Raw genomic sequence first — 12,706 nt, 5'->3', positions numbered from 1 at the left:
TGAGGGGAGGAGCGGTGCGTTCTGTGTTCCTTTGTGGGTGAGCTAGTGGTCGGAGTGGTTGGTTGTCTTGTTGTTCTTGTGCCTTTTGTGCCGTTAGTTAGTTAGTTTTGTTAGTTAGTTTTGTTAGTTAGTTAGTGTTGTTAGTTAGCGTTGTTAGTTAGTTACTGTTGTTAGTTAGTGCCGTTAGTTAGTTAGTTCCGTTAGTTAGTTAGTGCCTTTAGTTAGTTAGTGCCGTTAGTTAGTTAGTGCCTTTAGTTAGTGGCTTTAGTTAGTATCTTTAGTGCTTTTTCTTCTCACCGTCGTGTGCAGCAGCTTGTAGGTAAGCTGAGCTGACGTGGGATGGATGGGTGGGCAGTGAGGTGTTGAGAACTGCTGGCTGTTTGAGCTCACAGCACCGTATTGCTTACTCTTGACCATCAGACGTAATTTTCCCCGGTACACACGTTCCAAAGGGGGTATCAGTAAAGTTGGTACCTGTCCCGTGCTTCTTCCATTGTCTTTGCTCAGTAGTGGAAGCATTGTAAAGTTGCTGGGCGGACAGGCATCACGTAGCCTGAGACTCAGCATGTCTTGCAGCAAGTGGGTGGGACAGTTGTGCTGTGTGTGTTATTCCATGACTGTCTTAGCCCTGCTCACTGACCTGCTCTTTCTCTCTCCTCTCCTCACCCTCCGCCACTGCCTCGGTGCAGCTTTTGCTCTCATTTCATCCGAGCAAAGCGACAAGGAACTGCTGCAGATAGCTTGAGGTGATCTCACTGCCAGGTACGTGCCATGTTTTGTCCCCCCGCATGGTTTTGCCGCAGGGTATGCGCGGGTAGCTCTGAAGAAGTCTGTCCATACTGTGCTGTGTGAATAGAGAAAACAGAAGTGTGTTTCTGCTCTGTTCCAGCTGTTCACACTTGCTGTGATGGGTGCTGCGTGCAGTGGGATCAGCTGTGAGCCTGAGTTGGCGGCGACGGAGGTACAGTATGAAGCTCTGGCCGGTCTTTTTTCCCTGTGTTGAGCCATTAGAAGGAGCTGCAGGTGTACTCTCCTGCAGGAAAGAATGGGCCAAAAAGGGCCTGGCCACCCGTCTGTGCCAGTGCCATTGCTGATTAGTCTGGGTAGAGAGAGATGCATCTTTGCATGGCCTGGCAATGCACGCCAGAAAGGGAAATAACTGTGATGAGACGTGCAGCTCCTTCTGAAGTGCTCCTGATAAGGACGGAGCGCAGTTGCTGCAGCTTTCTTTGCAGATGTGCTCCTCACCTTGAAATCCTCCTGGTTTGTCCTCATCTCCTGACCACGGCCTGTGCTCTGTTTTGCAGGCTGATAACATGCGGGAGCCGCAGCTGGTGCGTGCTATGTCATCTTTAAACGTACCAGCGATTGCGGCAGCCCATGTTATTAGGAGCCACGTCGCCCAGGGGCCGGATGAGCTCTCTCTGGAGGTAAGCAGTTCCAGGCGTTCCTTGTTGTTGTGCACAGAGAGTAGTATAGAGTGTGAACGCCTCGGGAATACTCTCATATTTTGTGTCGTAGAAGAAGGCTTTTGTTTTAGCTGTGCTGAAGCTGGGATTGATGTTTCAATCTTTTGCAGGTTGGAGACATCGTGTGCATTGTTGATATGCCACCAAAGGAGATGAGCCCCTGGTGGAGAGGCAAGCGTGGCTTTGAGGTAGGCACACATTTTTGACTAGAGAGCACAGCTTCAGTAGAGTCGGGAATCTCCGGTTGGAGCTGCTCTGCCTGCACAGGATGGCTTCTGGATGCAAACAGTTGCCCTGTGTCGGTGTCAGAGGACCTTCCCTTTGGCTCTGGGCTCGGGCTAATGCTCACCTGTCTTTTTGTTCTTATTACAGGTTGGTTTTTTCCCTGGTGAGTGCGTGGAACTCATCAGGGGAGAACTGCCCGAGTCCATCCTACATTCGTTGCCAAAGCCAGGTGCGTATTTTACATTTGACAATGCGGGTTAGTAAAATGGGGTCTGAACGTGGCTTTCAGGGGGTTCATTAATGCCCGAGTTGAGCAAGCTTAGAAAGAGAACTGCATTAAGCTCCTTGGGCACCTCCAGGGATGGGGAAAATCCGTTCTTGCGTGTCTTTGTTGGGAACATGCTTTCTGTTGTTACGTGTTCTGTTGAATGTGTTGCACTCGGCTTCGTCCAACCGAGCCAGGGCTGAAATGAACTTGTTTTTTTGTTTTGTTGCGCAGAGCCAAAGAAACGGGGCAAGTTCATCTCCTGCCTTCGTTCCCTGTTGAAGGCCTGCCCCAGGAGAGCGAAGCAGCCTGAGCCTCCAACATTCCCGGGATCCATGTCCCTGCTTGACATCGTTGAGAGGTATTTAGCCAACAGGACTTGAGGGCTGAGCTGTAGGAATGGAAGCATCCTCTGCTGTTTGAAACAGAGCGCTTTTCTAAGCTGTGTTTCAGCAGAAACCAGGCATTACCAGGAACAGGCAACTATTGGCAAGGGTTCGGTGCAGCTCTTCCCTCACCCTGCACCACGACTGACAGCATGCTCTGTTTTCTCTGCAGAATGAGTTCTCCCAGTAAGAGGGCAGAGTCAGCAGCTTGCAGTTGGCGTTCCTGCTTCTGCCTGGGCAAACCATCCCCTGTGGCCAAACGCCAACTGCAGAGCAGTGCCAGGGAGCCCTCTGAAGCTGAAGTCTTGGTCCTGGCAGGTAAGCATGCAAATCCAGCTTTCAAAACACTGCTTGTCAGCAACACAGGTAGAATTCATGCTTTCAGTGGGCTTGTACATCCTTCTGGCATTCAAGCCTGTGCCTGACATCTTCAGTTGACCCCTGTCTTTCCCAAATGAGTCTCTTGTCAACACAAGAGCTGGACCTGCACGAGGATCACTTTCAAGACAGTGACACTGTTGCTAGAAGCCTATTTGCTTCTGCTCACCATCACTGCATAGCCAAATGTCAAGAACCTGTTTCATGATTCATCTTGTGAAACTTTGACACTAACTGCTGTGCGTCTACTCCTTCCTAGGTGACCCGAGCCCTTGTATATCTCCAAGACGCCAGGCATGTTACGATGCAGCATCCTGTGATTCCATCAATGAAGAACTGTTACTAAGCACAGGATGCTGCAGTTCAGATGAAAGCCTTCCGTATAACATCAGTTATAAAGAGAAGAATGCCATCATCGTTGAAGCTCTCGTTCATCCCATACCTGTTGAAGCTGCTGACCTGAGCCTGCCAGACTCCTCAGGCACCAGCCTGAACCGAGTGCCTTTCGAGACAGCCCATCCCAAGCACAGCACGAGTGCCCCGACAGCAGCACAACCATGCAGGCTCAGGTCAGCATTACAGAGGAGAAGCCAAACATCTTGGAGGGGGAGGTAGAATCAGGCCAAGAGTCCCAGGCTCCAGGCAACAGCACGACTTCTGAGACACTCTCGTCAGACAACAGAGAATGAGTCCCATCTTTCCTCCAGACCTCACACCCCCTTCTTTTTCCTATTGAATAAAGGCATGCTCGTGCTCAATCAACGCCTTGACTGAATTCTGAGTTTTCATTCGCAGAGATTGGGATGAGTACAAGAAACAGCAAGACAGCTCAGCTTGCAACGCTCTGGCTGTGGGGTGCGTGCAGGGACACTGTAACCATACAGGGAAAGGCTTCCACTGCTTCCTCAAGCTGTAGTCCAGCCCTGCTACTGCTCTGTGGCACAAAGCCCTGAGGGATGTTCCATATTGTTAACCTAAGTGAAGCCAGCTTCATGCACTGTGTTTTGTTGTTGCTGGGTGAGAGGGGGATGCACGTTGGTGAGAAGATGAGCATTGCTGGATCTGCCATGAGTGTCCCTTCTGCCTCTAAGAATATGTCCTAAGTAGGATGTGAACACTGCTGGCACTTCCTCATTGCACGTGCTTGGAGGATCTTCAGTTCTTGCACATTCAGGATGTCTGTCAGTGACTACGAGGAAATTCTCAAGTACTAGGAATTCCATGAAACAGTTGGAACGGGTAAGTGTCATCTTTGTACAGAAACAGCACGCCTAACAGTCTGTCTCACCACTCTAGAATTAATCTGAGAATAGATTAACAGCTCTTGTCAGTTCTCTAAGTCAGGTTTCATTTGTATAAATTTGAAATTCGTTTTTTAAACCAGTTGGAAATTGTAATGTTATATTAGAGAAGAATTCACACTCAACTTTAAGCATCTGTGTTTTGATTTGTAGGTGGTTTTGCAAACGTAAATCTTATGCGGCATCTTCTGTCTGGTGAAAAAGTTGCACTAAAAATCATGGAGAAAGTTACTGTAGGGGTAAGCCAAAAGGCATTTAAATATGATAATATCTTCTGTTGGAGTTGTGGAGTTCTCAAGAACACGGGGGCAGGTGGGATGGTACATACGAATGCAGCCTACTGGTCCCATTGCCTTTTGAAAGATGCTGTAGAGCTGGAAAAAGTTTAACAGAGCACCACAAATCTTGTTGCTGGTTGTTCAGAGGGCAGAATTCTCTGGCTTTAAAATGGAGGAAGTTATTACATCATTACATTACATTACATTATTGTTACATTATTACAGCAACTTTACCAAAATGCCAATGAAAATGCTGAATGTTTTACTTTTCATTTTTCACAGCTCTGTTTCAGAATTTCTATGGGAGTGATGTCAGTCATTGCTGAGTTGATGTTGAATTGTGTACTGTCCCATATGTGCTTGTTCTGTTCCACAGCAGTCAGATGTGGTACCTGGTATGTCACAGTAGTTAGCGATTTCATCGCTTGCTTTTATGGTCTCTTAAGGATGACTTGCCTCATGCTAAAACAGAAATTGATGCCATGAAGAACTGAAGTCATCAACATGTTTGCCCATTGGATCACGTAAGAGAGACATCAAAGAAATATTTATAGTCATAGAGGTAAGAAATAGTTTCTGCTTTCTGTGCTGTCTTTCTTACTTATCTTTCTCTGATACTCTCTAAATGCATTTTCAGATAACCTTATCTTACAGGGAAGCTGTTTGATTGCGTTGTTTCTAAGGACCGCCTTTTGGAAGAGGAAGCTCCAGTCTTTTTTTGACAGACTGTTTCAGCAATTGCTTCTGTTCACAGTCAGGGTTATGCCCAGAGACCTCAAACCAGTGAGCCTGAACTGCAGTCAGTCTTCCATAAATAATAATGAATGTGTTTTTATTTTTCTGTTGGCAGAGAGAGTTACAGTACTCCACTCCATTCCAGTGGATTGCAGGAGAGAACTGAAGGGGGGAGAAGTAACACAAAGTAGAACTCATGGGTTGAGATAGAATTATGTACTGAGATAGAGAAAAGGATAATAGTTATGATGAATGCAAAAGCAATTGCTCACCACCTACCAATCAGTGTCCAGTTAGCCTCCTAGTAGTGGAAGAGATTGACATGAAGTTATACCCCCTTCAAAACTCCTTCCACAATATGTCATATAGTATGGAATATCCTTTGGCCAGTTTAAGTCAGCTGTCCTAGTTCTGTTCCTTCTCACTTCCTTGGGCTCTCAGCTGAGATTGACTGTGGCTCTGTACAACGCTGCCTGGCAGCAACTGTAAGCATCACTGCGCTATCTCCATTGTTTCTCTAGAATGAAAACGTAGTATTATATCAGACACTGAAGAAGATAATTCAGTCCCAGCTGAAACTCAGACAATAACTTGTGCTTAGGATTCTTTCCCTACAGGAAATGTTAGATATTTATTGCTATGTGGTACTGTGTTCTGTAGCTGAGCTGGATTTTGTTATCCTTGAAGAAGTATCTTCCTCTGAAAGGGGAGTAAAACATGATGCTCCTAATGAGCGGAGCAGAGACACAGATCTGATCTGAGTGTTGGTTTCACATTTTTGTGATGCTCTTTGCTGCAGTTTGTATCTCGAGAGAAGCCCTTGTGGTGTCAGTCTGTTGTGTAACCTGCTCTAGTTTTGTGCCTCAAGGAAGAGTGATCCTTTAAACAAATGGTGGCTGTACAGAGGGTATGGGGTGAGATGCATTCCTCTGGCCCCATCCAATGGATTTTCTGTCACAAAGATCATTCTCCCCAGCTTCTCTTCTCTGAGTGGGAGCTTCAGCCCCCTGCACAGGCTGGAGGTCATCCATAGAACTTGCTTCAGAGTTTGTTTCAGGTTGTTATCCTTCCTGGCCAAAAACCAGATACAGTATTGTAGATGTGGTGCAATGAGTGTTGAAGCAGGAATGACTTGTCCTGGTCTGGTTGTGCTGCTTTTTAATGCAGCTGATGATCTTGTTGTACTTCTTTTCTGTCAGAGCACACTGCTGGCTTGCATTCAGCCTGTGGTCTCTCACCACTTGTCCTCCTAGTCCCCAGGTCCTTTCCAACAGATACAAGCTAGTATTTCCCACCTGGGATATTGGAAGATGGGAACTTGCCAGCAGTCAGTGAAGATCTCTGAGACAGCGAGAGCGAGCGAGCTTTGAGTAGACTGGGAACCACTGTCCACAGCAGGAAATAAGAGAAGAGAAAAGATGTTTCCTTGGGCATTTGGGTGGAAATCATTCCTGACTGCTTTCTCATCCACCGGGAAAATCTGCTGATTGACAATTTGAAGCTGATAGACTTTGGACTCTGTGCAAAGCCAAAGGTAAGAGTATCTGTTAAATCAAATACAATGTGCCCCCAAGTAATGCATGTTTGACCACCGTATGCAACAGGGGCTTGTCCAAACAAACTCCTTAAAATCAAGCTGTTTCTGTGGCTGACATGTCATTGCATCTTGTTTGGATTGGCCTGAACTGTATGAGAGTGGTTAACAGATTGCTCAGAAGCACAGGTAGATAATTTTCTCTAGCTAGACTCCCTGTTTTCATAGTCTAAGCTGTAGATAATCTTGTAGGTATATCACCTGTCTTATGCAAGGGTCTGTAATAGGAGCATGGGGTTGGTGTGCCTAAGGAACCCTCTAAGGAACTGCATGTAGGATGAGATTGTGGATAGAATAAAATGACTTTTGCAGGTGACGTACAAATCCTGTGATTGCATATGCTTGAACTGAATTGTTTCTTGATCTTCAAACTGATTTCCAGAAGCCTTTATTAACATGTAAGATGGGTGCTGGTAAGAAAGAATGGGAAGACTGCCTTACTGATTCCAAGAGAATTACTTGTCCTCAAATGATTTTTCCTGGCCAAAGTTAGAGCCTCTCACAGGTAATCGAGACCAACAGGCTGTTGTTGCACAATCAACAGGCACAATCTAGATGATCAGCTGAGGAAAAGAAAGCATCATGCCAAGGGTACTAGATAAGTGAGCAGCTTGAGATCTGCACATTTATGTGATACTCATGGTCTTAGACAATATTTGTTTAGTGAGGTCACATTGAATGAAAACAAAATCTAAGATTAATGAAAATATACAAAGGAGAAGAAGCCTCTGAGGCTTCTGAAGTGTTATGACCAGAAGACATAAACTCTGTTTTTGAAAGAGCAATTTGCTCTGTTAATTATCCATCATTTTTGTGCAGTCTGTTTTGTCAGACTTGTCTTTAGCTTCCAAGTTGTATGTGAAGACTTGTTTGCACTGTAATGCACAATGTACGAAAAATTGAGAGATGAAAATGTGAAGATTTTTTCTGTCTTTGATTTCATGTCTGGAATTTTGGAACCCACTACTTGCAGTTGTTAATCTTTCCAAACTGGTCTGGTTTGCAATGCCCTCATACTTCTTGAAAAGCTCTGCTGTTAAAGGCAGAACAATTCCTACAAGTGCCATGGCCCCACTGTTGTTCTAATTCTTGTTTCTTTGTTTTCCACACGCTGCTTTTCAAGCCTCCTTTTTCTTTACAGTCCAAGTGAGAATTGCACTGTGAGGTGTCTGAACCTTGTTGTGCCTCTACATAAAGAGAACAGCAGCAAAGCCAGACAGGTGACTGTGCTGACAGCTCTCGTAGCCAGTAACACGTAACTGTGCTAAATCCCTTGTGATGGCTTTGATTTAATTTTTGCCAGTGAAATCCTTGTAAAAGGAACTGCAGCAGAGTGATGAGCTAAGGTGAAGATGCTGGTTTTAGTAGTGCTCTAAGCTGAGTGGAAGGGCAATTGAATGAGGGTTATATGCTTTCTGTGGACAATAAGGTTGTGGTGCTGTTGGGGTGGGTCCAGAGGAGGGGCCACTGTGATGATCAGAGGGTTGGAGCAGCTCTCCTATGAGGAAAGGCTGGATTGTGGCTCTGGGCAGCCTGGTCTGGTGGTTGGCGACCCTGCACATAGCAGGGGGTTGGAACTGGATGATCTTTGAGATCCTTTTCAACCCAGGCCATTCTATGGCTGTACAGTTCCATACTGGAACAAATATAAAATGCTAATTATGTAAAACATGGAGTCAAACCTGTGTGATTTGTCCACACCAGGAGGTGATTAGAAAACAATTTTTTAAGCTACAAAGCTGCTTGCATGAAAGGAAAAGAAAATAAAACTACAAGAAAAAGGGAAAACCTTTCTTCCTGAAAATAGGAAGAATAATGGACCTGACATGAAATTTGGGTGAAGCTGCCTGATTTTATGAAGCTATTCCCATTATTTTCTTGGTGCTGTGTTTCCCAAATGAGTGGTTTCTGGCTGTGCTGCAGCACCAGTCTGCATGTGAACATCAACTCTATTCACCATCTGGGAAGATTAGGACTTCCCTTCTCCCACCAGCACCACTGAATTACAGTTACTCAGTGGTTAAACAAAGGAATCCTTAAAGAAGGGTTTACAGCTGTCGTGTTATCTGAAGTGCTTGGGGCATTCTGATGCTATTAAGCTCTATGTATTAACAAGTTCAAAAAGAAAAGGTAGGCATCTGATTGTTGTGACAGTTTCTAAGTGATTTGGAAAGCTGTACCACCCAACCACTCCTTCTGTTTGATGGAGGTGACAAAGCTCAGTTTAATTTCTGACTGCTGTTTAAATCCTGAAGCTGGAGCTGGTTCCTGGAGCAGAAAAAGCTCGGAAGCTGTCCCTCCTACAAGCAGGCACCTCTGAGCAAAATATGACATCTCAATTTCTGATGGTAAGGTCAGGAGATCTGATTCCAGCGTCTAGCTTTCGGCTTCATGCTGTGTTAGTGGGACCTTTGGCATCTAGCACTGACCAACAGCAACTGACAGGCTGGTAACAGTGCACCCCAAAACAGTTATGTGTCTATTTATGTTATGAGGGAAAATTGCATTGCATTGAGATTTCCTATTTTTACACTTTGCAGATCTAACTCGCTGCTGGAAGAGTCCTGTACGCCTTGTTCACACCATTTTCAATGAGCTGGATGAGTCTGTTGTTGGCATTTTAATACCATTGACCAGGCAGGCAATATGTATGGAGTATTTGGCTCTCTCTACAGTCATGAATGTTTGAGTATCTTCAACATGTAGCTCATTGCTTCCATTTCAGGCTGCCCAGAGAAGCTGTGGATGCTTGTCCTTGGTGTTGAAGGCGAGGTTGGATGGGTGATGGGCAGCCTGAGCTGGTTAGTGGGCAGCCAGCCCATGGCAGGGTGTTTAGAACTGGATGATCTTGAAGGTTTCTTCCAACCCAAGCCCTCCCGTGATCCTATGATTCTGTGATTTCATTCAGGTTTATTAAGATGAGATGAGTTCTCCTAAATGCGCTGTTCTCCATATGATTATAATTGGAGTCTAGATGGATGACTTAAACCAGACTCCAAACTTTTTGATGGCCAAAATGAAATGAACTCAATCCTTTACTGTGTCAGTAGTCTGTAACTAGAGCCCATCAGGTAATTCCCAGCCTCCTGCCTGTACCAGTGGCTGCACACGGTGAAAAAGTCTGATGGGATTTTAACCTCTAAAATGTTCCAAAGCAACCAGAGGGTGAATATATTCACTATGCAAATACCTGCAGGAATAAGCTTGTCATGTATGTCCTCAGGTACCACAGTAGTTAATGGTGGGACTCAGTAGGTCATGCTGAAAGTTGAGTCTGCTGATCTTGAAGGTCTTTTCCAGCCTACATGACCTTCTGCTAATATTTCTGTATTTATTTCTGTTCAGCTCCCAGAAAACCTCCCACCCAGCCCCCAGCTGACCCCGTGGTGAAAAATAAAACAGAAACCTCAGTGACGCTGGCATGGTCCCCTCCGAAGATGCAACGCCCCATTCCAATCGATGGCTACATTGTGGAACGCAAGAAACTAACTGGCTTCACGTGGGTGAGGTGCCACGAGTCTCATGTCCCCGTCCCAGAGTTCATGGTGAGCAATCTGTCTGAAGAGGCTGATGATCAGTTCCGAGTGTCTGCAGTCAATGCACATGGATAGAGCCTGTATCTGGAATTCCCAGGGAGCGTGCACCTTGGTAAGCACAAAAACCCCAATGGAAATGGGTCAGTGTGAGCTGAGCAGCTGTGTTGGTTCCCTAAAGATGTTTCCTTTGACTTTAAGGATAGTAGTGCATTAACACACCAAAGGCTTTCCTTTATTACTAGTTCTCCTGTCAACCTCCAGCTACCACTAAAGTGATACAAGTTCTGTTTCTGTGACAGAGACATGAATATCCTTATCTTTTGATATCACACATGTGCAAGAGGCAGAACTTTCTGTAACAGATCTTAAGCATAGAAGTGCTTCTTCCAGCACTCATGCAAAGGGAGAAGTAGAAATGTACCTATGATTTAATCTTCCATCTCTAAATGAGATACCAGACTTGCATCTAAAGAGCATTAAGACATCCATGTTGTTCTTCCTCAGAACCAGTCCTGGCTGTGAAATCCCCCCTAACAGCTGGTGAAGCTGTACCTGGAGGGGATGCCATGTTTACTACTGATCTTACAACAATGTGTTGCAGCACTTGGTACCTCAGTGGTAAAGTCTTACAGGAAAGCGAGACCTGCATCATCAAGAGAACCCAAACTACTCACAGCCTAATCATAAAGAACATCACCAAGAATGATGGTGGAGCAGAAGTGAAATTTGTTGCCAAAAATGTTGATGTCAGCACCAAGATGAGAGTGAGAGGTATTTGCTTTGATCCTTCTCCTTTCCTCTTACAGTCAAGGCATAGTTGCTGTGATCTGATGATTAGAACTGGGGCTGCAGGCATTCACTGCCTGTACCAAATACCTGAAATTGCATTCCATGGACTGATGTGAGTCCTGGTAATGACCTAAACATGATAGCACTGAGTGTAGGGTAAGCCAGTCTACCCAGCTGCTTGGTATCTGAACCAGATTGCTTCATGCCAGCTGATGAATGTCTGCAGTTCACAGCTACTGGCCAGTGCATTCAGTCACCAGGTTTACCACTGCATCACCATAGAGCAGTACTTTCAGCTCCAGGTTCAGACAGCCTTTCTGATTGCACTGGAATAGTTTAGAAGTAGGGGAGCAATCATTCCAATAATATCTCTATCAATCAGCTTTGCATGACAAAATAGAACAAATAAACATTCATGATGGGAGGACCTGTTTGTCATTGGGTGGAAACCTCTGCAGAAGCATGTTTAGAGCATTATTAATCAGTAGAAGGAGATGTTTGGTTGATTTTTACTTAGTAAATCCGGCAAGAAGACCAAATGAAATATCTTGAATTGCTCAGCACTGACACAATGATGAGTGCAGGAACAGAAGGTGATACTTTTTCAGAGATGTTGCAGCAAACATTGACCACGTTAGCCTGATATAAATTGAAATAACGAGGCCTTTGCTCCTGACAGGTGCTGCAGTGAGATTTACCAATAAGAGCAAAGATGTAGAAAAGATCTGCGCTTGGCTGCGTGAGGAAGCCAAACTGCAGGCTGAGCTTTCAGACACAGGCGCTATTGTGGAGTGGATGAAGGATGGGAAGGAGCTCAAGGCCAGTGAAAAATATGAACTGCACATTGTGGGGAAGAAACACACCCTGAAAATTCACAATGTCTCAATGGATGATGCTGTAAGTTGTCAGTGCATCTGTGAGGGGGATAAAATGCATGAGTTTGCATGATGAGGCTCTTCATCATCTTCTGCTGGCTTGTCACCCTTGTTGATCCATGGAGAAACAAGAAAGGCCTAGAGTAGTGTATGCACTTTGGCATTGGAGAGCTTACTTAATTGCTTCTTCTCAAAGAACAAACTCCAGAGAGTCATGGAGACATCTCCAAACAGAATTGAATAATGGGACTAAATTGATGGAGAGCAGAACTTCCTGCCACGGCTTGTCAGCTAGTCTTAATTTTGCTTTTCTTCTCTCTGTCATGTTAGCATAATATTTCATACTGGCAGGTCTGCCCAAAGAATTAAATGAATTAGCTGATGGACGTTTCCATGTGCTTTGCACTGTAATGTGACTATCAAATGAGTAATCAATGCTGTTATTTTAAAATCTGTGTTGGCAAGCTGTAAGACAAACAGCTGCTGTTGGTAGCTTGGTTACCGCAGAATCAGCTTTCGTGTATCTCATAGATAGGGAAGAGACCCTTAAGGGTCAGCTAGTTGGACTCCCTTGCAATGAACAGGGGCACCGCAGCTCCATCAGGTGCTCTGAGCCCTGTCCATCCTGACTTTGAACATCCTCAGGCTCACAAATCTTATACCTATGCCACACACTCGCAGTATTTCACCATTCAGCATCACCACTTGTATCTTCTCTTGCTGTAAATCAGAGCGAGCTGGTAAATCATCTGCTGTGCGGGTCAGCTGTGTCTCTCCCATGGGCATCACGTGGCTGCTGGGAGGCTCTGAAGAGCTGCAGCCAGAGGTGTGTCACCCGCTGGGCCTCGTGCCCAAAGGAGCCCACAGGAAAGTGT

At 45.3% G+C, this 12,706-nt stretch overlaps 1 protein-coding gene across 1 annotated transcript; it reads left to right on the top strand.

Moving 5' to 3' along the window:
* The first annotated feature begins 868 nt into the window (after positions 1–868).
* LOC146755226 (GTPase-activating protein CdGAPr-like) lies at positions 869–4,195 on the top strand. Its single transcript, XM_085526281.1, has 5 exons — positions 869–1,657; positions 1,842–1,923; positions 2,194–2,320; positions 2,518–2,659; positions 4,178–4,195. The coding sequence occupies exons 1-5, from the start codon at positions 1,607–1,609 to the stop codon at positions 4,193–4,195; spliced, it is 420 nt and encodes a 139-aa protein (XP_085382407.1). The 5' UTR covers positions 869–1,606.
* The last annotated feature ends 8,511 nt before the right edge of the window (positions 4,196–12,706 follow it).

Source organism: Coturnix japonica, chromosome 35, assembly GCF_054131305.1.
Source record: "Coturnix japonica strain WE chromosome 35, WE-NBRP24, whole genome shotgun sequence".
Classification (NCBI taxonomy): domain Eukaryota; kingdom Metazoa; phylum Chordata; class Aves; order Galliformes; family Phasianidae; genus Coturnix; species Coturnix japonica.
The sequence above is the reverse complement of the archived record's forward strand: the minus strand, read 5'-3'. Positions and strand labels throughout refer to the sequence as shown.